Source organism: Theobroma umbraticum, unplaced genomic scaffold, assembly GCF_002168275.2.
Source record: "Theobroma umbraticum cultivar Fairchild unplaced genomic scaffold, ASM216827v3 scaffold_67.0, whole genome shotgun sequence".
Taxonomy (NCBI): domain Eukaryota; kingdom Viridiplantae; phylum Streptophyta; class Magnoliopsida; order Malvales; family Malvaceae; genus Theobroma; species Theobroma umbraticum.
This window is the reverse complement of record NW_018397262.1, coordinates 1,411,660-1,437,363: the sequence shown is the minus strand read 5'-3', so window position 1 is coordinate 1,437,363 and position 25,704 is coordinate 1,411,660. Positions and strand designations below refer to the sequence as shown.

The following is a 25,704-nucleotide window of genomic DNA, read 5'->3' as shown; positions in this document are numbered from 1 at the left end:
AAAATGTTGTAAAAAGTATGAAAAAGAGTGTTATTAAAAATATTTTTAATAGCACATTTTAAAAATGTATTATCTTTAAATCAAATTTGTTGTAGTGAATAGAAATAAAAATATAAAATCAAGCACATTTATCACTTCTAAATCGAATATCTCATGTCAGGACATGAGATAAAATTCTAATGAACAACGAGTTGCAAAACTTTGTTAACAGCTGTTAAATTTTGGAATCAAACAATGTTCTGCCCAATTTGTCAAATTTTAACAACTTATTTACTCTTTAAGAGTAAAGAGTCAAGACTTGACTGCAAACAGTTCAAACGTGTTTTTGAGTTTTAACTGTCCTCGCAACCACCTACACCTTTTTGACCATAGAGTTGTGAAAACGAGACAATGAAACTCATTTTGATTTGTTGATGTGCACAACTTGCTGCCTGATGCACGTTGTCATAAACCAAGACAAAGTGTGCTTTTGAATTCCATACCCTAATTATTATTAAAATAAGTAAAAGGAAAAAGGATCCAACAGAAATAAAGAAATAAAGTCTAAATCATGAATCTCGTGTCAGGACATGAGATAAAATTCTAAAGCAGAACAAGTTGCAAATATTTGTTAGCTGTTAAAATTTGGAATCAAACAGTGCGTTTTGCCAACTTTGTAAAAATTTTAAAGCTGATCAAATTTTCCTTTGTTATACTTACTTACTATAAATATGGTAACCAGATGAGATGCATATCCATTAGTTGCTTCTTATAGTTTGTAGATGATCCTGGGCTCGGGCGCCACTCCAGTGTGTAATTACACCTTTGTTAATTGAAGTAGCAAAGGTAGGGGGAAAGATTAATTAAGCAGGCATGGACATTGCTTTTTTGATGCCATACTTAGTCCACTTTGTAGTTTTGTACGTGTCTGTTGGTGTCATCTACTTGGTTTACAAGTACAAATCCAGGGCCGCCACCACCAAGCTGCCTCCGGGTAGGAAGGGTCTCCCATACATTGGCGAAACCTTGGACTATGTGCTGGCTTCGAGATGGGGAACTCCTGAGAAATTCGTGACTGACAGAACTACCAAATATTCATCCGATGTGTTCCGTACATCATTGCTCGGAGAGGACATGGCTGTCTTTTGCGGTGCTGCTGGCAACAAGTTCCTCTTCTCTGGCCAAAACAAATATGTTACCTCCTGGTGGCCGCGTCCCATGAAGAAAGCTTTTCTGGATCCATCCAGTGTTGATAATTCCTCCGCAGAAGAACCACCAAACTTCGGGCCTACCTGCCTTCTTTGCTCAAGCCAGAGTCGCTTCAACATTACGTACCGGTCATGGATAGCATGGCAAAGGAGCACCTAGACCAACATTGGTCCCCCTATAATCAAGTCCAAGTTTTCCCGCTTTCCAAGAAGTACACCTTCACACTCGCCTGTCGTCTATTCATGAGTGTTCCAGATCGGGAAGAATAGAAAAAATTTTCCAAGCCTTTTTCTATTGCCACTGCTGGTCTCGTATCCGTGCCTATTGATCTTCCGGGAACAACATTCAATCGCGCCGTGAAAGCAGGCAGAGTGATTCGCCAAGAGCTTTTAGCCCTCATTACCAAGAAGAAAAACGAGCTGTTGGAGAAAGGTAGAACGGTTGCTTCGGACTTGGTGGACAACATGCTGATGGACGGTATGACTGAGATAGAGATCGGCAACAAGATTGTAGGCTTCTTTATCGCAAGCCATGACACAACAAGCACCGCAATCACCTTCACCATTAGCTATCTTTCTGACTATCCCGACGTATATAACAGGGTGTTGGAAGGTATGTAAATTAGTCGGTCACTATTTTGGATTTTTGCACCAGGAGGCTCGTGGACTCCTACCATTTACTAATATATTTAAAATTTCTATTCGGGCAATTAATTAATGTTTCGTCTTGTTGGCTTAATTGCAGAACAAATGGATATTTTAAGGTCCAAAGGCCCTGAAGAACCATTGAGATGGGAAGATATTCAGAAGATGAAGTACACTTGGTGCGTGGCATGCGAAGCAATGAGGCTGGCACCCCCTGCTAATGGAGCTTTTAGAGAGGCCATCACCGACTTTACTTATGCAGGTTATACGATTCCAAAGGGATGGAAGGTAAGGACTCTATGTTTCCATTGCAAAATCAGCATGTCATTAACAATTTTTTTTGTAGTTTTAAAGAATCTATCCTTCCTATCTAGCCATCTACTGGTCAGTACTTTCCCATACCCTTATTTGTTTTCTTCATTTGCTTCAGGCCTTCTGGACTGTCCATTCAACAAACAAGAATCCCAGCTACTTCCCAGATCCAGAGAAGTTTGATCCTTCAAGGTTTGAAGGAAATGGTCCTGCACCCTACACATTTGTTCCATTTGGTGGAGGTCCTCGTATGTGCCCTGGGAAGGAGTATGCACGACTGGAAATCCTCACTTTCATTCACTACCTGGTCACCAAATTCAAATGGAGAGGGCAGCGCGCGCGGCGGCGGGGGAGGCGGAGGAGCGACGCGAAACGAATCCCAATGAGCAAGATTTCCTACATTCCTTCACCCATTCCAGAGGAGGGTCTACCCATCAAGCTCCGAACCGCATGAGCATCAAGGCCAACGCATTAAATAGAATAAATTAAACTTTGGTGTCTCCCCCATTCTCTATAAGCATGCAATTTCCATATCTTCGCATGGTTCGATAAGTTCTTAAAATAAGTTGAACTGTCATCTTATTTCAGTCGTTTGTATAATTGATATATTCTTTAGTCTAATCTTATGCCCCAAGCTTAATTAGATTTGCAAAAGGCTTCCAATAGCAACACCCTTTCCTCATTGACAAGAAGTTGTTAAAATTTTATTATATAACATTTTTATATCAACCTAAATAAATTACTGGTATTAATTTTGATAGATAAGGAACTGAATAACTATAACTCTCTGCTTAATCTCTCATCAACTATTAGATTAGTTTTCCTATAATGTTATCAAATAATTTATGATTATATCAAATATGTTATAAATAAAAAATAAACTCCACATAAACTCTTGTAGTATGATATTTTTTCACATAACACACTAAGATTAATTTTTTTTTTCATATTAAACCTTATGTCTAACATCAAACCTGTTCTTTCTCTCAAGAGGTGGGAATGGATTTTATTTCCAGTCCAAGTCAAATAGATCTTTCTTATAGACTTTTTACTTTCTCATCAAGAGGCTTGGTGGTAAAATACTCTGTCCCCATTTCACGAATTTAATTATATATATATATATATATTTTGTGTATAACATACTTAATTGACTTGTTGGACAAGAGTGAAAAGGTGAGGAGAGAGAAAATCATACTTGATATAATCATAAATTATTTGATAACATTATAGAAAAACTAATTTAATAGTTGACGAGCTATTAAGTGGGGAGTTATAGTTCTTCAATTCCTTATTTGCCAAAATTAATCTAGGCTAAATGTGATAAAAATGTTTAAAGCCTATATTGTTATGCCCCTATCTAAAAAGATAAAATATTTTAACTCCACCAATGAGGCAGTGACTTTAAAACAAATAAATGTACGTAGTGTACGAGATACATACATTCAGCAAGATCTATTTAAAAAGCACTATATAAGCTTGTCATCAATAATTAAAAGGAGCTCTATTACAATTTATTAATTGCCCTTAGGCTTGATAGATCAGTATGTTATATTTAATATCTACATGACATTAATGTTGTCAACAGTTAATGCTGAATTTAAAGGCTATACTCGAGTGCATTGGGTTATATACATGCTAAATAAATTATATTAGATGCTCAATAAAGGATTCACCATTCTCTATTGAAAAAGATATTCAAGCAATTTTCATAAGATTGGGTTATTTTAATTTTTTTTTTGTTCTAAAAATATGAACCAATAATTTTAAGACATGTGATTGAACAAAAGGGAAAAAGTCATGTCAACTGCCAAAAAATCCAGTCAGCAACATCTTTAGCCATGTCATCTGTCACACGATGGTGTCATCCTTCAATATACCACATCATTGGCACATGACATTAAATTGTTGAACATTTTCAACAATAATAATGGAAGAATGAAAGGAAGAAAAAAAGAAAGTTCTTTGAAAATTATGATTGTTCAAGAGTTATATTTGTTCAAACAATTAAGTTTATTCAAACAATTATGTTTGAAAACAAATAATTATGTTTATTAGAAAATAAACAATTGTGTCTATTGAAAATAGATAGTTGCATCTATTTGGAAGAGGCATCTTTGTCTCTCTGGTTAAAGATGTATGGAAAAAGAAAAAAGAGAAATAATTAGCAATAATTCTCTCTACTTTCTTGCATCTGAGCATTTGGCTCAAGGTTAGTGCATAATCTTCTTACTTAAAAAGTAAGGTTTGAATCCCCCTCTCCTAATTGAAAAAAAAATTCTCTCCACTTTCTTCAAATTCTTCTTAGATTGCTTTTATAGTTTTTTGTTGCAAAAAAACCTTTATAGAAGTTTGATAATCTTGTCATATCCCGATGAACACTCAATGGATTGATTTCGTCAGTGCAGAATACTGTATATACTTCATTATATCTTTAAGGTTTATACGTCGGTAATTTTTTTACACACTATAAATGGAGGCAAATAAAACCTTAAAAAAGTGGCATTGTTATGCGTCTTGAATCCATTTCTTGATTTTCTAATTCTATGTTCCAACATATATTAACAATTGTAACATTGAATAACAATGGTCAGTTAACAACTAATGATAAAGGCTTATTTGACTCAAAATAAAAGTATAGAGATTTAATTGAATACAATAAAAGCATAAGGGTTAAATTAACTTTTTTTTTGTATAGTTTTGTTACACATGCTTTATTGCTCCTGAACCAATCCACCTAGCATCATTATCCTCAAGCACAATAATTTCAAAAATCATGGCCACAAAATTTTTAGTCAAATCAACACTTGAAGAAGCATTTTTCTTATTCTAACAATCGACATTCTTTCTTGAAATGTCTTGACTTTCCTCAATGAAAGCATGCATCGTTCTTTTCCTTTGAAATTTTGAACTTTTGGCATTCTATTTGAATTTCTTTTTATGTTTAATGGCATGTTCTTTCTTCATAGCATATACTTTGGCTACATTCTTGTTTCTTATATTCCTCTTCAATTCAAAGATGATTAGTCAACGCTTAGGAGTTATTCTTTTTCTTGTGTTTCAAATTTCTTTTAAAATCTTTTCATGATGGAGGAAGGTTATGGCACAATTATAGCTTCAACCATGTTCATCTTATAGTTTTTTTTTTTGAAAAAAAAGTATGTTGATCTTCTTAGAGTTATTAGACACATGGTTGTAATCTCACAACTCTATTAAATATGTAACAACTAAGAATACAAGCAATTGATGCAAATAAATTCGAGAAAGGCAAAAAACTTATTGGTAATTTGATGAAAATCATTTTGTCATTTTCTTTGTCGTCATCAAACCAGTCCGCTTTAAAAAAATTAAAGTGAATTCCCTTAACATTCCACTTACAATAGACATTATTGAACAGAAATAAAACCCTAAGAGCATGTTTGGCTTAGCTTTTTTTTAACTGAAAACCTATTATAAAGCTCTTATAAAAAATAATAGCTTTTAAAATTAAATTTAAGTTATTTAGTAAATTTACTTTTTATAAGCTCTTTTTTATAGATAAGTTCTTTGGTAAAACAATTTATATAAACTCTAACTTTAGTTAAAATTACCATAAAGGGTATTTAATAAATAACTTTTTATTAATCAAGAATTTCTTTGTTCAAAATAAAAAAAATTAACTTTATTTTTTATCTATTTAAAATAAATTTTTGAAAATATAAAAAATATTTTTATATAACATAAAGTTTATAATTGATAATAAATTATAAAAAAAAGAGTTCAATAAATAATTTATAAGTAACATATAATCTATAAATAATTTTTTATTGAATAATAATAAATAAATAAAATCAAGAGAAAAATTAAATCAAATAAAAAAAATAAGTATGATAGAAAACAGTGAGTCGACTACCAAAACCTTTAACCTTAACAATGGAGGAGAACTCATAAAAGAAGAAGAAAAGTCTAGGGTGGTAGTAATAATTCAAGAAAATCACTAATGTCCTTATCAACAAAGTTCACTTCGATGAACAATATTATCTCAACAACCATAATCAACAAATATTATTTCAATTCTTATCTAATTTATGTCAACAACCATTGACCTATTTAATTAATTATTTCAATCATAATTATCAAATATTATTTACACCATAAAGAAGTTAAGAATAAATAAACATCAAATAATTGTCATATCAAATAATAAATTAAGAAATATCAACCAATAAAGAGAGTTTTCAAAGTCCACAAAAAAGATAGAAAATAAAATGAAAAAGAAAATAGAAAGAAACAAAAGAAATAATACTTGAATGCAGTTTTTAATTTTAAATCTTCTTTTTTCTTAATTTTTGTAAGAACAAAAAAAAAACTTAGAATGATGATTTTTTGAAAGGAAGAGAGGAGACGGAGATCGATAGGGAGAGAGGAGTATTATTTGAGAGAGATGATTTTTTTGGAAAAAATAGCTCTTCGCCTATGTTTTAAAAAATAAGAGAAGAGAAAGCTCGTAATTGGAGTCTTTTTTTAAGTTTTTTTTTAGATTTTATTTTTTTAAAAAAATTACTTTTTTTAATATCTTTTTACGAAATTCTATTTAACCCAACTTTTATTTTTAAACCGTAGATAAGCTAAATATAAACCAAGCCAAACAGACACTAAGATTGTTACTTTAAAACCAAAAATATTAGGGAAAAGCTTCAAAGTGTGCACCAATACCATTTTTTAAAAAAATTTTATCCATCTTGTTGGGGCGCAAAATGCTTATAAGCGGCAAACCTCGAGAATACATTGAAACCCAATAACTGATTGCGTTTTACATTAACAAAATCAATTCACTAAACACTCATCAATATATGACAACATTATCAAACTCGTATAGATCTTTTCTATGATAAAATAACATAAAAACAACGAAGAGTATTTGGAGAAGGAAGAGAAATTGGTTACAAATTGTTTTTATATCATTCCAGAAAACCAAAGAGTCTTATTTATAGACAAATATATATTTTTTTTACAAATATAATATTTTGAATGACCATAACCATTTAAACAAATATATTTATTTGAACAAAAATAATTTTTTAAATGGATATAACTATTTGAACAAATATATCCATTCACAAAAAATTTTTTTGCTTTAAATATGTCCAGCAGATAATGTGTCCACATTTGTTTAGACATATGCTTGCATTCGTGAACCACGATGGATTGAGCCCCCCGCAGTCCTACCCCACACCATGTGAAAGGATTTTCAATCCACCCCTTTGGGCCTCAATGTCTCTCTTTACATACATATAACTTTTCATTTACTTGCATTCAACCCAATGAAAAATTTGATTCCATGTTGAAATGAGATGATTTTGACAATGTCTTGACATTACTTCAACAAGCAATTTGTCCCCAAAAACCAAGGTAGACAAAATTTTTACAACTGAAATGTGAAATCAATTAATCACCGTGGACAATTATTGATTCTTGGTGGCCTAACCAAACCTGCCACTAAAAGAAAGTAGACTCAAGTGAGAAAACAAGGTTCCAAGTTTCCATTTTCATGTCAGCAAATGCGTGAAGTCCATAACTCTGAACTTTCGTTCCTTTTCCTTGAAAACTTTTTGTTTCAAATATTCAGAGATGAGACAAGGCAAAGCTCTCGACACAAGATGGATGGACTTCCCAAAGCTATACAGTCCGGTTCAATCACCCCAAGCAGGGAGTCCAGAACATGACGAAGAAGGGGAGATGTTTGGGGTGATTTTGAGCAGGAGTCGTTCAGTTTCATTTGCTTCCACTCTTGCCCTGAGAGCTGAGAAACAGAATTCAGCACTTGAGAATGCAGTGAGGAGGGCATTTTCCATGAGGAGATCGACCTCTGTTCCAAGTGGATACTACAAACTATTTGACCATTGCGAGCCTGTTGCCGAGAATGAAATGCATGCTGCAAGAAAATCCAGGAAAAGGAGGGGCAAGATATTTGAAGCCTGCAGGCGACTAATAGGAAGGGTTTTAGCTTAGTCTAATACTTCAGCAGCTGGAAGCCTCCCACCTGAGTTGGAATTCCCAGTCATAGCTGGCCTTGTCCCCATTGACAAACTGTAAGCCTAATTGTTCCTCCCTTGTCGTTGTATTCCAGTCAGCTACGTCTTGAAGGTATTGCAGGCACATCCTACTCTTGATGAATAAAGCATTAAGAGCCCAACCCGTACAAGGTTTCTCTTGCTTAATTACTGAACCTCTCCTCTTTATTTTGAGCTTTACATTTTTTTTTTTGAAAGAATTTATGAATTCTTATGGAGCTTTCAGCATAACCTGGTAATGTTAGATTAGTAAGGTATAATATAGGGGGTGCTCAAACATAATGAAACGAAAAAAGATTAATTAAATTTAACTCCCCACATGTTTAAAACATACTCCAATGGCCATTACCCTCTCCCTACAAAATTTAACCTGGTAAAATGTGCAATGCCCATACTTATAAGCTTTTCAAGATCCATCCCTGGTAAAATCTGAACATCCTACTTCTTTTAAAGCACTTGACAGGACACAAAACGTACTAAAAGACAATTTTAATTATCCTTGGAATCCTTGTTTTCTATTTTAATTATGTACAAGAATTGAAAAGGAGGAATTGGAAACATATCCTAAAAGTAAGAGGGGTCAACATTTTCAAAATTGAAAGCATACAACTCCCTCTTGTACCCGAAAAACCCAAATAGAATTTGCAGGAGATAGTTGGGGATTTAAACAGGTACTTCCCACTTCAAACAGCCCTTAATTTATCTCTACTACCAACCCACCCGCAGAAATTATAAAATGAGACCCAAACACCAAGCTAAAATGTTAGACTTGACATGAATCAACTCTTAACAAGAAGAAAGAAAGAATTTAAATCTAACTCTTTTGAACTATTCGACCAAATGCTCATCTACGATTTACTTGGGCCATAGACAGAAAAATTGTTATTCAAATACAAAAGCTTCTCAAGGCTAGAACCTTTAAGATATAGCTTCCACAGTAGGTGTCGCAAGGATAATAAACAAACAGTTGGCTTTCGGATGGTAGCATATGCTCTGTGGCTTACGTCTCAGTCTAGTATGCAATCTTGCTAAACATGGCAAAAGGTAATTGGTATAAGGAAAGGGGCATTTTTCTCCTAAGTTTTGGCGTTTGGGCAGGGGTTTTCACAGATAGCATATACACATGGCCCTTCATGCAATACTTCCCATACCAGTTCTCAACCTCAAGAACGATATATATCATAATTACTGCAAAATGGAGACCTTCACATAATAAGCATCATCTGTGAATTTTCTGACATCATCTGAAGGCAATCTCATCGTTTAGCATCGCTCAAAAATCTTGTAGAGCTTCTCCAGTGAAGCAACCTGAAAAAGGCAAGGATCACAGATTAGTGTACTTCATGATCAACAAAACAACATATGAGCCCCTTGACCCAAAAAACAGTGGGAGGAGAAGATGAAAACAAGTTTCTGAAAGAAAGTTCAGCAGTTCTACTATTAGTATTAATTTTTTGGGTTTGTCCTACCAATATTAATCATTAATTCTACTAGCATGTCTTATTATTATATATGCTACCATGTACAAATAAACTAATTCAAACTAGAAGAGTAATACCAAACAAAAGTCAAATGCACAATGGGACGTCTATCATCTTCAAGAGGATGCTCCAACTGTTATAACTTCAGACTTCTAAATTTAAAAGTCTCAATTCAAAGTCCCAAGTCTTTGAAAGGAGGGTGGTTTTATAGGATAGGAGGTTATGCCCCATCGTGTAACCAACGGCCCAATGGGTGTCCGTACAAACATAAGAAAAGAGAAATTATGTTTGGACCAAACATGGTTAGAAATTGAGACTCCATCTTGGAGATCTTGGGTTTAAATCTTAAGATGGGCAAGATGGGATTTATTAGATGAGAGATGGCCACTGCCTACCTCCTGGCCCAAGATCATTTGTACTGAAAAAAAAAAAGAAAAACAAAAACTTGCTATGGATTAGTATGTATAACATGTTGATGGGAGTAGTCATATGGTTCCAATAAGACTAGCAAACTATGGAAGGAAAGGAACTCCAAGACTAAACTCTGCCTATATCAGCACTTGTGAAGAGTAAAATCTGCCTACCCTGACAAAGGTTCCATTAACAGCCATTGACGTTGGAGGCTTTAGAAAGAGTCTCATGGATGGAAACAACACATGTTGGATTGACCAATCGCGCTGGCCCCATACAGTCTCTGCTTCTGAAAGTAGTTCGTGCTCAAATTCATCCTCTATTTCAATATCATCCCCTGTGAACACCACAGCAAACAACGCCAATTACTGAAGGAACATAAATATAAATTTCCCAAAGCATTCTCCAGCACAAGGAATATAGCTATGTTATATGTACTCGGACAGATGTTAAACACGGGCATGCATTCAACAGGGTTATGTCATGTTGCTGGCAATTCTTTACATTAATTTTGAGGATCTAAGCATCATCCACATAAATTTTAAGTGCCCAAGAAGTGTCAGACACAGGTACAAGGTAATGTGAAAAGGCTATGTAACATAGTGCATATGAGTTGAAAATTGCAGATTGAGGCAAGAAAGGCAATTTTGGACACGACACAAGAAGACACGGGGTTAAACAAGTTTAAGTTTAGTCTTATCGCGTTTCATGTCTTAACCGTGTCAGACACGAGTAACACGTTTAAACACGCTATTGTGTTCATTGTGTTACCGTGTTTAAACGTGTATATGTGACATTTATTAACCCGTTAAAATAAGTACTTAGATACTATGTTAGCCTTACTTAAATAATTTTAAACAATTATTTTAAAAGGTTTTTTGAATTTCATAAGGATTATAATGTAACAACTATTTTATTATCATTGTTTTTATATTATTGATTTTAAATTTGAATAATAAAATTATATTTAATTGTAAATATTTTAATTTAATCGTGTCAAATGTGTTAAATGTGTTAATCGTATTTATCATGTTATGAAAAAATTGTGATTAATCGTGTCGTATTGTATAAAAAATCTTAACACATTTAATAAACATGTCAGTCATGTCATGTGATGTTACACGGTTATTAAACGTATCCGTGCACATGTTTTCAGATGCTGACACAAATAATTATTCGTACTGTGTTCGGGCTTAGTCTTATTGTGTTTTGCGTCTTAATCATATCGACACGATTAAGACACGAACACACGAATTGCCAGGTCTTTAAAGTATGGCAGTTATTTGAGCAAAAGCCAGCAAACATTTCATTACCCCTCCCATCACCTCTTTTTCCCCTAGTAAGTACCTGATAGTTAATATGAACATAGAACTCTACTCTCCTCAAAACTGTCTTTGAAGCAAAAGGCATGAAGCAAAACTAGAAAACAATTAGATAACAAAGTACTCGGAAAAACTATTATATAAATTTATGCAGCACGACTCTTCTTAGATCGCAAGAACCTTACATAGCCCCACTGTCAATAGCATCCTCAATTACTGATAAGATTAACTAAATAACAAAAATGATAAAGAAAAATGTTTCTAGAGGTGAAAATTTAAGTTAAGATTACCCAAGTTGGGTGAAGTGAAGAAAAAGCCATGCCATATATTTTGAATAGAAGTAACACAACCAGCAATAATTTGAAATTAATCTACAACATTTTATGTAATTTGAAATTGTGTTAAAATTATGACACATTTAAAGCAAACTTTCACTAAAACAAGCACAAATCAAATAAATTTCCTTAAAAGTACGAGTTTCCTAATTAGTGGCCCAAGGACATCAGTTAAGTCTAATATTTTAATGCAATGGTTTGCCTTTAATGTAGTGACTTTCATTTATGATTTAGTATTTCTAGGCTGCATTAAATACCAACCGGCAACAACTGCATTTGGTGCATCTTAAAATGGGCCTTAGAGCACTCAGTAGCAGGGAAAACCTATAACATTGCATTTTATCTTGGCCTGCAGTTCCACTAGTAAAATTGATTTACTTATTACTGCTACAAGTATTGCCAGGCTCATGCTTTCTACTAGTCTCACAAAAAAAAGGCTTATCTTCAAGGGAAACATACACAATGAGATTCAGACATACCAATGTCACAAGAAGACTTTCCTGCATCTTGAGGATTCTTCCCATGTTTTCTCTTTCTATAAAATTCCAATCCTTCACCTGATGGATTTGGCAAAAGAGGAGGATGCATGGCGTAAAAATTCCCAAGAGCAGCTGCAAGTGATTGGAAGCAATTTTTTTCATCTTCCCAATCAACCTACAGTAAATAGAAGAAATCATAATTTGTACAAACAAGTATTTAATTCCATGAAAAGTTTATATGTTAAAACTTTGAGACTTACATGTAAGTAATATCAGCTATCACCACTGACAAAGCAAGATACATCTTAGTAAAATAGATAAAATGAAGCACTTGTACAACAGTAGAAATTACCTGGTAAATTAATATATATACTTTCTCACTTATTTTTCTAATCCATACCTATGGTGATTCCTTCAATTGCTTCAAGCATGACTTGTTACAAACACAATTACAACAATAGCCAAAAAAGAAAAAGAAAATGAAAGAAAAAGGGCCTAGGCAAAGAAGGGGAGGAGGGAGGCTGCCAATGGCAGTGAATTAGAAAAGGGAAAGAGAAAGTGAAGTTTAGACAGGAGGAGGAAAAGAAAGGTAAAAGAAAGGAAGGAGGAATAAGAGAGAGAAAATAAGGGGAGCAAAGTTCTCAATGTCACCGACAATGATGCAGATGATGGTGACAAAGGAGAGAAATGAACCCTAGATTAAAGCAACAGATAGAGCCTTGATGAAGCATCTGAAAAGGTCAGAAAAGGGGGAGGAGAGAGGGAAGAAAAAAAAAAAGAAACAAGGAAAGTTATGTGAGATCGAACATATATATATATATATATATACATACAGAGAGAGAGAGAGAGAGAGAAACAAGAAAAAGAGCAGAAGTAACAGGATCCATTTACATGCAAACTCCATGTTGCTAATGTTGTCATCAGATTGACTTTAATGTGATATCACATAAACTACCACTTCATTGTTCTCACTCTTTGAATTATTGGCAGTATGTGTGCAAAATGAACACAACAATTCAACTTCAAGTGAGATCTCACATAAGTTTGTGAGGAAGAGCTAATTTAGTCTTTTAAGCACAAAAAGCTCACAATCTCTAACAACTACCAGATGTCATGGCAATAGAAACAAGAATTACAGTAATTAAACACTGGAACTTACATCGTTGCCCAAACATAGTAAGAATTCAGGAACACGATCCATGTCTGGAGTGTACTGGTCAAGTAGTATTGGAAGCCTAGACAAATTCCCATCTGAATCAATAAAAATGCAGAAATACTCCTCTAGCATTTCAGCTTTTTGCTTAAGCAGCTGTGTATTCATCTGCAGAAGATCAGCGGTTTGTATAAGAGCAACCATAATGGGTCGCAAGGCACACATGTTGAAAGCTACAAAAACAAATGTATTATGTACTTAAAAGGCAACTTTATGGCCTTAAATGAAATCAAATAACACATAATGAAATATGAGAACCAGTCACATCAATCTTCATTTAAATTAAAAAATAAAGGAAAGGAAAAGAAAGAACCAAAAAAAGAAAATATATTTTTATGCATTTTTGTTCCTTTTTCACTCTTACTCTTTTTTCCTTTTGCTATGATCCTTTCTGTTGTTTGCTGATGGAGGGAAAGAAAATGCATTTTGCAATGATTTTCGAATTTTTTTTTTTGAAGATTCGAATTAGTTAAGATGTGAAAATTTGTTTTCTGATTAATTCTATAAACTCAGACAGCTCAGGTGGCCGACTAACTGACAATTACACAAGCTAGGCCTCAGACTGAACTGGTTCTCCCTAAAAGTAGTCCCCCTCACTGGACCTAGCAATATGGACAACCAAACCAGGCTTGACACAGTATGAAATTGTTCTGCTTGACAATTTATACGCTATACAACCTTTAAACCACAAGGCAAGTTATACTGTTTACATTAATGAAAAGCATATAATACAACCTGCTATGTATAAATATATTACTAGCTATATTTAAGTCAGTTCAATCAAGACAACAGTTATTTTTATCAGTCTCAATCATGCTGGAAAATTCAGACAGAATTTCAATCAATCATGAAAGGAGAAATGAAGTTACTTCTGCAATCTTCATTTTGAGGTCATCATTTTCATTGCCTTCTAGATCCAACTCCTCCTCCTTCAGCGCCAACATAATTAACTCTTGCAGGGGTGCTGATTCGCTTAGTTGAATAGCATTAAAATGAGCAAATCGACGAAGAACTTGCTGGTACATAAGTTCTTTGCTGCAAATGCAGACAAAAAGGAAATTTCAAAAAACAATACAAAATAAAATATCTGCTTTCCAGGAGAACTCAGCAAATGGACGCAAGGTGTGAATCCAACTCAAGCATACAAGTAGACCTGTCAAAATGGGCTTGGCCCATCGGGCCAGCCCATTTTTTTTAAAATATGGGACGGGCCGGGTTTAAAAATTTAAGCCCATATTAAAACCGGGCCTAAACGGGCTAGCCCGTTTAGACCCGAGGGCTGACCCGGGTTGGTGCGGGCCAGCCCGGCGGGTCAAAAAATAATTAAACTAATTCGGTAATTCCTAAGTCCTACCCGCCCGGTTACCCGACTCCCCAACTCCCCAAGTCCCGACTCCCCGACTCCCCAACTCCCTTTCTTCTTTCTGGAATTCTGGCTTTCTTCGATCTTTCACGGTGAGTCGCCGCCGGACTGGCGTTCTTTCTCACTCCCCATCCGGCATCCGATCATCCCGATTAGCAGATCAGCACTCCCCATCGTCGCCATCACCCATCGACATCGAGATCGATTTGTCGCAGCCGCAGGTCCCGCACCTTCTCCGGTTTTTCATCAAAATCGATCAAAAATTAGGGAATGTGAACTTGACACTTGAGTGGGGGGGGGGGCCCGGAGGGGGGGGTGGGGGGCGCGGGGGGAATCGGGAATCACCCACAAGGACTCGTGGAGCCGGAGGGGGGCGGCAGGGCCGCAGGGGGAATCGGGACTCGTGGGACTGTGGGAGGGGGGCAGGGCCGAAGGGGGAACCGGGAACGGGATTCGTGGGACTGTCAACTGTGGGAGGGGGGGCAGGCCGCAGGGGGAATCGGAATCACCCAAAAGGACTCGTGGGAGCCGGAGGGGGGCGGGCAGGGCGCAAGGGGGAATCGGGATTCGTGGGACTGTGGGAGCCTGGAGGGGGCAGGGGGGAATCGGGACTCGTGGGAGGGGGGCGCGGGGAATCAAGTCGGGCCGTCGTGACTCGACCCACCTCTTTTGATCTGCTTCCTCGGCAACCACGGTAAGTCCGATCTGTTTTTCTTTTTTTTTCTTAGTTGTTTCAACTTTTGTGTGTGTTGCTGACTTGCTGGACATGTGGAAGTTTTATGGTAAAGAATATATCGACATTTGTAACAGACTAACAGTTATTTCATTGAATTAAGATGTTTTGTGCAAGAGTTCTGAATTTTGTTATTGTTGCTGCGTGAAATCATGCTTGATGTAGAACTCAAGTTTTGTTTTATCAATTCAATCAATAAATATTGTTGTTTGTTTTTGTGCATAAATTTTTAATAAATTATGTTTATATTATTTGAAGGTGACGATGATGGATCAATCAGTTGAAAATTGTACAAATTTGGATGATGATGTGAACATTTTGAATAAAGATGAAATTCCCTCCCAATCCCATGTATCCGAGTCTGAACAATTGAGTAAGAGGGTAAAAAAAGAAACTTCAAATGTTTGAAATTATTTCACTAAAATAGGCAAAAAGCAAGATGGAGTAGAAAGGGCAACTTGTAATGGTTGTAAAACGGAGTATAAGGTTGGCCCTAAACCTGGTGGCTCTAGTTATGGCACTTCACATTTGCGTCGTCACATTGAAACATGTAAATTCATTTCATATTTTAATCCACATCAAATGCTTATGGATTATGAAGGGAAATTAAAGGCTAGAAAATTTGATCCTAGAATTTCACGTGACATGCTTGCTGAAGCCATAATTAAGCATGATTTGCCTTATGCTTTTGTTGAATATGATAAGATTAGAGCTTGGGCTAAGTATGTAAATCCAGATGTAGTCATGCATTCTAGAAACACTGCTGTATCTGATGTTCAGAGAATTCATTTGAGAGAGAAAGAGAAACTTAAACAAGCCATGGCCAAGGTACCTAATAGAATTTGTTTAACTTCTGATGTATGGACAGCATCTACTTCTGAGGGCTATATTTGTTTGACTGCTCACTTTGTCAATGAAAATTGGAAGTTATGTAGCAAGTTACTCAACTTTTGTCGTATGCCTCCCCCACACACTGGAGTTGAATTAGCTGCCACTGTATTTGATTGTTTGAAAGAATGGAGAATAGATAAAAAAGTTTTTCTCTCTTACTCTAGATAATGCTTCTGCTAATGATAACATGCAAGTTATCTTGAAAGGTCATCTTCATTTGCAAAGTAGCTTGATTTGTGATGGTGAATTTTTTCATGTGCGTTGTTGTGCTCATATATTAAATTTTATTGTTCAAGAGGGCTTGAAAGTAGTCAATGAAGCATTGTTTAAAATTAGGGAGAGTGTGAAATATGTAAAGGCATCGGATGGGCGGATGAAAAAGTTTCAAGAATGTGTTCAACACGTTGGTATTGATGCAAGTGTTGGGTTGCGTTTAGACGTGTCAACTAGATGGAATTCAACATATTTGATGCTTGAAAGTGCAATCAAATATCAAAAAGCTTTTGCTAGCCTCCAATTTGTTGATAGAACTTATAAATATAATCCATCTGATGAGGAATGGGGGAGAGCAATGATAATTTGTGAATTCTTGGAGCCCTTTTATGAGACTACAAACTTGATATCTGGTTCATCTTATCCAACTTCTAATTTGTATTTCATGCAAGTTTGGAAAATTGAATCGATTTTAAATAGAATTTGCATAATGGAGATGAGGTTATCAAGGATATGTCCCAAATGAGGAAAATGAAATTTGACAAGTACTGGAAAGATTATAGCGTAGTGCTTGCATTTGGAGCTATTCTTGACCCAAGGATGAAGCTTGATTTTTTAAAATTTTGCTATTCTAAGATTGACGCTTCTACTTGTCATGGAAAGTTAGAAAATGTGAAGACAAAGTTGTACGAGCTCTTTGAACAATATGCAAGCAACACATGTGCATCAAGTACATCATCTCACTCAATGAGTAATTTGCCTAAGCAAGTCGAAAGGGGAACTAAACCCAAGGATCAAAGATCTTTAGTGTAAGTTTTGTATCTTTCCTTAATCTTATTACGTGAGAATTTATGTTACTTTATTTATGTTTTGATAATTTTTTTTTGTCTATGTATTTAAAAATTATAGGAGTTCAAACTGTTTCAAAATGAAACAATTTCTATTGCTGGAAAGTCTGAGTTGGATGTTTATTTAGATGAGGCAAAGCTTGATTATGAAATGTTTGAAGACTTGGATGTGCTTAATTATTGGAGGGACAATGCTAAGCGGTTTCCTGATCTTTCTGTTTATGGCACGAGATGTATTGAGCATTCCGATTACTACAGTAGCATCAGAGTCTACTTTTAGTATCAGTGGTCATGTTCTCACCAAGTTTAGAAGTTCCCTCCGCCATGAAAATATTCAAATGCTTGTTTGCACGAAAAATTGGTTGCATGGCTTTTCTTTAGCTGCCGATGGTATTGTTTATTTTATATATCTCAATGTCTTTAATCTTATCTTGTTAAATTAATAATTTTAGTTAAAATTCAAACTCATTATATCTATTTCTTTTATGACAATGAATATTAGATGATAATGACGAGGACTTGGAGACATCATTGTTGTCCAAAGAAGACTCAAATGTTTTGATTGAGGATGAAGATTGAGAAAAACATTACTTAGTCTTGAAGTTTATGAATATTTGATTATGTATTTATGTAGTTATATTAATGGGATTGTAGTTTGTGTAATTGTGTTAAATATTGAAAATTTAAAATTTTATTTATATTTGATGTAATGTATTTGCTTATTTGTTTGTAATATGTTTTTATTATTTAATTTATGGACTAAATCATAGTATAGTTGTATACTTGTATTGATGAGTAGTAGAAATAATTTTTTTTTGAAAAAAATGGGCTAGCCCGGCCCGGCCCATGGGCTAACAAGGGGTGGGCTGGGTTGAACATTTTGTAGCCCATATAAAATATGGGCTGGCCCGGCCCGGCCCATATTTTTTCAGCCCACAAGGGCTAGGGCCGGGTTGGGCCGGGCCGGCCCATATTGACAGGTCTACATACAAGGCTTCAAAGTTCATTATCTCCTATATTTATAATCAATTCCTCTTATTAATGCATAAATTACAATGTTAGTCCAACTTTGACATACTTTCAATCAGAAAAAATCAACCTTGTAAAGGCAATAGTCTTTGCTATCAACATGAAAAAAAATGATCACATGGTGCCACATATTAGTCATGCCATAACAAGACCAAAAAAGATAAAAAGTAACAACTATTCGCAGACTGTTATCTTCATTTATTATTAAAAAGGAAAGCGCGTAAAATGTTAGTGACAGCATCTAAAATGAAAAACAGCCTAGGAACTTGTACATACATGATAAATTGTGTTTGTTTATATACAAAAGGCTACATGGTTAATGCAGGGACTTCATGTGGCACAGACATATAGACTGAAAAAAGTAACTTTATACATGCAGCTCTTCTATCAGAGTGTGATGATTTGCCCAAATTAATGCTGACTTATATGTCTAAAAGGCCACATCTAGATCTTACCTTTATTTAATTTATTGATCTTTTTACCCTGTTTAGCATTGTTCTCTTTTGCAACTTAAGAGAAAAGAAAAAAGTTTTGATCGATCAATCTATTTAATTTATTGTGGTAGAACCTGCAGAGGATGCCATGAAGAGGTGAATTTTCAAGTAGGTTTGACCAGATGAGAGCCTTCTATCTTCCCTCCCCAACCCTGGCCCCGAAAAATAGTAATATTATTTATGCAAAGTTTCATTATGCCTGTCATGCATTATTGTAAGTTGCCTTGTAATAATTGCTTACTGTTTTCACCATTCTATTTCTCTTTTTCCTATATTACGGCATCAACCATAATTTCAAATTTTTTTCTTCATTGATACAGTTAAACAGCAGGTTTCAATAGTATGATGGTCTTCTGTAAGATAGTTACCTGATGAGATTTTGTTCAACTTGAATTTGTACTACAAATGGTACAACTAAATGACTTGGTGCTACAACATTTCCTTGATGTTATAACTCAAGATTTGCACAAGCAAAATGATTTCTTGTGGATGCTGATGACACTTTGAGCCAAAAACTAGTCAAGTCTTTTTCTAAAAACTTAATGGAATTTCTGGTGTCTGCCTTTATCTTGTTTGTTTTACAATACCTTCTGTCTTTCCTGTTAGATGATTATACATTTGAAAGATTATGCCCCTTCTGATTTTATTTGAGACTGTTGGTTATAATGTTCTATATACACGCGTATCCTCAATTCCTTCAATCTTTGTATCCAAAACATGTTCCTTTTAACAAGTTATGCATGACATGTAAGCACACATATGTACAGTTTAGATTTGTAATCTTTGTTTCAAACCATTGCAAGCTCTCAAGAAAAAGGTTTACTACCATTTCCTACCCAATACTCCATAAAATCCATATAGTTTCACATTTTAGCAATCTTGCTTCAAAGATAGGGATTCAATCATCATTAATACCCTTCTCAACCCATTTTCATACTCCTGAATACGAAAATTTCAACTGCGAATTAGTCTTTTCATTTTATTTTTAAATCCCATGCGTGTTCATGCCACTATCATTTTGCTGATTTTCATTTAAGTAGTGCTCTGCAACAAGATTGCTCAAGTTGTAAGAAAAATTTTTGATGTAGATTTTAATTGTTAATATGGTTTTCCCTTTATTGTGATTTAGAATGTCTTATGAGTTATAGCAATGTTGCGTTTGAAAGTGTCTCTTCAAAAAAGTCTGGACCTCCTTGCTTTCTACCCACTGTACTGCATTTTAAGTAATAAATTTAAGGGTAAACACCATATAAACCCCTTGTGATATGACTTTTCTCACATAACACCCTGAGGTTCTTTTTTTTCTAAATAAAACCTTGTGCTTTACTACTGTTACTATAAGGGCAACTATGTTAAATTTTCACTAAAAAGACAATAAGACCCTGATAATTTTCAAAGAAAGACAATAAGACCCTTTTATTTAGAAGCTTTATTTTTTACATTGAAGCCCTAAATTCCCAATTTTAATATTTTATGATTTATAAAGTAGATATAAAAACAAAATACAATCTATAATGTCATACGAAACAACATCAAACTTATTAATTTAAAATATAAAATAATCTGTCAACACTCTAAGCACAAGTACATAGATAACGTTTGCAACAAAATACATTTGACAAAAAGGACAATTCATGAAAATTGCAAAAAACTGCAAACCTCATTTTCTTCACATCACTTCTGCGCACTAACAGATTTTACTCACCTTAGAGCAAATCCATATCCATATTTTCTTTTTTCTTTATATACAAAAACTTGTATCCCTATTAAACTTTACAAAAGTGTCCTTGATTTTACTAAACTATAAAAATGTTAGTGATATTTTAAAAAGGCTCCTTCAAGCTGCCACTTTCTGCTCAATCAAATGGCATCTAATCATGCAAAGGTACATAAACACATACTACTTTATGTTTGTGATAAACCACTGGAAAAGTTATGGCTTCTCTCTTTGAAGAAGAATTTTGGAATTGAGGGCTCAAATGTAAAAAATAGGGCTTTTAAATATAAGGGTCTTATTGTATTTCTAGTGAAAATTATAAAGATCTTATTACCATTTTAGTGAAAATTTAACATTGTTACCCCACTGGGGGATTAGTAGTAAAACAAGGTTTTATTCGAGAAAAAAAGAACCTCAAGGTGTTATGTGAAAAAATATCATACCCCAAGGGGTCTATGTAGGGTTTACCCTAAATTTAAATCTTAATGGGAAGAAAGAATGACAATGATAAAGTTGTGTTCACATGGTGTGCAAAAGTTAGCTTCAATGATATCATTTTTGCTTTTAAATTTAACCTTCTTGGTGTTGGGTTCTTTTCATGATTTTTTGTTTTAAACTCAATTTGGTTGCCATAGTGTCTGGGAATCTGATGAGTTAATGTTTAGTCCCAAAAAAAAATGGCAAAATTTTACTCTGCTGTCCCATACAGGTGCATATACTTGCCATAAGCATATAAGCATGTGGGATTTCAAGAATGTGTGGAAAAATTACCTTAAGTTCACCACATTAGCAAGATATAGATGAGTATTATGCTGAAGCAATGCAAAAACATCATCTGCCATTCCAACATAAGTGCATTGTCTCACAATGTCCAGCAGGCCTACATAATAAATTTTAGTAAGAATTATCAGATAAGTCCACCCAACTAAATTTTCTAGCACAATAAATTGTCACACAATTACCAGAGTGACATTTGCTATCAATAACATCGATAAGCTCCTGAACGCTAGTAAGATCTGCAGTTTCCTTCAGGTTCCTTCTTTGTCTAACTGACGACCTGCGTATGGAGATTAAATATAGATGGATAGATAGATCAAAGTAGTCTTATTTTATGTTTAAAAATACAGGCATCAGATACTCAAAACACTTTAGCATTCTTGCACATTAATTTTTTAGAAAACGAAAATAAAGGAAGGGGGAGGAAAGGCAAAAAAAAAAAAAGGAATTCAGAACATCTTTCTTTTGCAGCAAAGTCCACATGAGCACCTATTAAAATTTCCTAGGAAAGTGTAGAAACCAAAAGCATTTCTGAAAAACCAGGGATTCTCTAGAGTAACTCAACATAATAGGAAATGGACTGTAAACAGAGGCTAGGTACAAGAAGGTAAGAACAAGCTCTGCCATCTCTTCCAGATAAGTCTAAACAGTACAGCAATTAAAAAAGAAAGAGCAGTTTACTCTTTTATAAGCATGGGCTATCTATGGGTCCTACCTCACAGCTGTCAAGCTTGAATTCATTTCAAGGTGGTTCTGGGGTTTCTTATACAAGTAGGCATGCAACCTTCCAGCTGGATCTGATGAATCTGTTCTTACCATTTTGTGCACTGGTACTTTCTGTGATTTTGATCCTGAGAGTTCAAAAATGCACACAGACTATGAACAAATATAATTGAACAAACGTGTTCAGATTCAGAGTAGGAAATCCAAGAGCATGCAAGAGTCACGAGGAGAATGTTTTCTCTAGCATTACCAGAGGGTGAGGGATTAAGGTGTGACTCATTGTTTGTAATTGAGGGAACAGATGGAGAGGATTCCACTGTCTGTCATACGCAATAGACACAAGATGACAAGAAGAAAGTGCACAAGTGAGCTGCAATATCCATTTAAAATGCTGAGAACTGAAAAAGTAGTTGGAACATAAGATAAAAATTCAACAGTTTTCTTGCACTCTAGACAGCAAATTGCTAAAAATAAGCCAGAAAAAGATTCTTTGAGCATTTTGTGGACAGTGAATTGCTAGGAAAGGAGCCAGAAGATGGTTCGACAACAGAAACTTTCTCCCCATGTCCTGAGAGCATTTTCTTCTGGAGTCCTAGTTTACACAGGAAACTGAATAGAGAGTTTAGCTTGACTTGCAGAAGTGCTATAATTAACCTATAAACGTTTTCATTTGGGAGAGCACCTGTATCATAACTACATAGTTGTTTCTATTATCAAACAAAGCCATGTTAAAGTTAACCAAATATTGGTGCAAAAGGACAAGCACACAGCCTATGCTCAAAGACGTGTCTTGAGTTACTTACTACTATTGGACCTTTAGTTATTTATCTACCTGCCTCTATTCTCAAACTGTCACTGTTACTGTTATATTCATGTTCTTGATAAATCTTTAATTTCCTCCAGTTTATACTGAATTTGTTGGAGTACCTAGGCACGCATGGCACCCTAGACCTTCTCATTTTCTTTCTGTTTTCTTTTCCCTTTCCCCCTATAGACAAATAAGCATTAGAAACTATCGTTCCTTCATGTAGCATCTCGTGCAAGACCATAGTGTTTAGTGATCAAGATTTTCAACAATAGTAACCCGGCTAAAATAAGGTTGCAATAATGGATCACGATACGAGCTTTTTCAAAAAAACAAATGGATCACAATAAGAGAACAGAACATCAATTAAAAAAAGAATTTAACAGAAATATGTGTTGGTCATCACATTGCCATAAAGAAAATCAAGACTTTACCCATGTGTGGACAAGAACAACAACCTTGTAAGAAACCAAACCATAAATATGCAAAATTTAATGACCATGGATTTAGAGATTAAATGAGTAAAGTGGATTATGAAAACAAGTAACACTCCTATCTCACCGCTTAGAGAGAGAGAGAAATGCTTTGCTGAGGTTAGCTCAAAAGTCCATCAGAAAATCTTTACACTTCTCCAAGGGAAAAAAAAAAAGGATAAAAGATGGAAGACAAAAATACATATTAAAACTTCTAAATGTAGACCCAAAATGTCAAATAATGCAACAGCCAATCAGCCATATCCTATGCATCATCTTCAACAAGTTAAACTAGATGATGCAATAGCATGTTATTACTGCACAAAGACATGAACAAATTGACAAGCTTTCACCTTGATCATGGAAATCACTTACAACGTTATCAAACTTTCAGAGTTCATGCCAGTTTAAGAAAAAGAGACACTGCAATTTCCTATTCATCATTATGCTTTTAGAGGCAGGTACACTTTTAAAGACAGGAACACATTCTAAGATCTCTTTGTTGGAAAGCAACAGGTACTGCATCTAATTATAGAAGAGACAACAAGTACCTGTTCTTGAAATGTCCTCGAATCATTTGAGTTTCTTAACATTGATTCAACCAGAGACTGTATCTTCTCAATAATAACTTCCTGATTTAGAAGGCTTACCTGCACATCAATGTGTGTAAGAAAAAAAAAAAGAGAGAGAAGCCAAAGAAGGAGGAGCACAGGAACCAAACATTTTACAAGAGCTGATTCAACAGCAAGCAACTCTTGCAAAGCAAAGACTTAAACATGAACAAAGGTTACTTGCTGTTATAGAATAGGAAATCTGTAAATATTCTTTTATTAATTAATGCAATTATAGGAATTATAATTAACGTAATTATAAGAATGAAGAATCACCATAGTTATAGGGATTTTATTTTCCTTATTTCCTTTATTCTTTTCCTACTTTAGAGATGTTTAGGCTATATACATAGATGATATATTATGAATGAAATATGCTGAGTTTTCTCTTCCAAAAGAACATGGTATCATAGCCTACATAAAGAGAGACATTCTCAGTTCTGGCAGATCTGTTTCCTTTGAAACGAAGTTCTTAGTTTTTGGAGATTTTCACTCAGGTCTTCTCTTCTAGTCTTCTGGTCTTCACGCTGGAAGGTTTCAACAAGATAGTTTGGTACTCTTGTTAGGTTTTGTTACTGGCTTTTCAAAATGGTAAGAGTCTGTACTGAAAAAAAAAAATCAATGGTACTGGCTGATATGATTCCTGTGATGACAAAGGTCACAGAGCATAAGCTTAATGGTTTCAATTATTTGAAATGGTGTTCGGGTCTATTTAAGAAGCATCAATAAAGATGATCATATTACTCATGATCCTCTTATTACTAATACAAGGCAAACCTAAATGAAGGAAGGCGCACAGCTGTTACTACAGATTCAAAATTCCATTAACAGTGAGATTATTAGCTTGATTAATCATTGTGAATTTGTCAAAGAGTTGGAGTATTTAAATTTTTTATATTCTAGTAAAGGAAATATCTTTCGTATCTATGAGGTATGTAAAGCATTTTATTGTACAGAGAAACAAGATATGTCTCTCACGGCCTATTTTATGGATTTTAAAAGAATTTATGAGCTTAATGTTCTGTTGTCTTTTAATCTTGATTTGAAGGTTCAACAAGCTCAATGAGAGCAAATGGCGGTTATGAGTTTTCTTTCGAGTCTTCCTCTAGAGCTTGAGACTATCAAATCTCATATTCTTTCTGGTTCCGAAATCTCCTCCCTACATGACACCTCTACGAGGGTACTTTGTACAAAAAGCTCGAGCTCTACATTGGCTCATACTAATAACAATTCTGTTGTAAGTCAGAATAATAGGAGTGGTAACAGAGGAAAGGGAATGGGCAATAGTAACCGAGATGTTGATAGCCGTAGTCAGGAGTCAAGAGGAATTGTGTGCTATTATTGTCATGACCCGGGCCATACAAAGCTTTTTTTTAGGAAACTCCAAAATAAGTCTCAATGACGTCAGCTAGCAAATGTTGCGCTGCAAAGACTATTCTAGTTTCTGCAAATGAATTTGCCTAATTCTCTTAGTACCAAGAATCATTAAAATCCATTACTTCTCCTATCATTGCTACAACTGAGTCAGGTAACTCCACAACATGTCTTATTTCCTCATCATCCAAATGGGTTATTGATTCTAGTGCCTCAGA

At 34.7% G+C, this 25,704-nt stretch overlaps 2 protein-coding genes and 1 pseudogene across 6 annotated transcripts in view; 2 read left to right on the top strand and 1 right to left on the bottom strand.

Moving 5' to 3' along the window:
• The first annotated feature begins 852 nt into the window (after positions 1-852).
• Positions 853-1,347, top strand: LOC149526971 (beta-amyrin 28-monooxygenase pseudogene; annotated as a pseudogene).
• Positions 1,348-1,451: 104 nt separating this feature from the next.
• On the top strand, positions 1,452-2,728 carry LOC110419597 (Cytochrome P450 superfamily protein). The gene is made up of 3 exons (XM_089784117.1): positions 1,452-1,800; positions 1,933-2,120; positions 2,263-2,728. Exons 1-3 carry the CDS (start codon positions 1,653-1,655, stop codon positions 2,596-2,598), a joined length of 672 nt encoding a protein of 223 aa, XP_089640243.1. The 5' UTR covers positions 1,452-1,652; the 3' UTR covers positions 2,599-2,728.
• Positions 2,729-9,073: 6,345 nt separating this feature from the next.
• MLH1 (MUTL-homolog 1) overlaps positions 9,074-25,704 on the bottom strand; it is a 23,925-nt gene continuing 7,294 nt past the window's right edge. For 3 of the 5 annotated variants that reach the window (XM_021432313.2, XM_021432312.2, XM_021432314.2), the window contains exons 8-17: positions 24,053-24,151; positions 22,474-22,543; positions 22,216-22,351; positions 21,686-21,780; positions 21,495-21,603; positions 14,305-14,470; positions 13,382-13,543; positions 12,223-12,397; positions 10,260-10,423; positions 9,074-9,502 (exon numbers count right to left, since the gene is read on the bottom strand). In XM_021432313.2, coding sequence (XP_021287988.1) covers positions 9,458-9,502; positions 10,260-10,423; positions 12,223-12,397; positions 13,382-13,543; positions 14,305-14,470; positions 21,495-21,603; positions 21,686-21,780; positions 22,216-22,351; positions 22,474-22,543; positions 24,053-24,151 — 1,221 coding nt within the window. In that variant the 3' untranslated portion in view covers positions 9,074-9,457. The other 2 variants (XM_021432316.2, XM_021432315.1) reach the window with 2 other exon arrangements.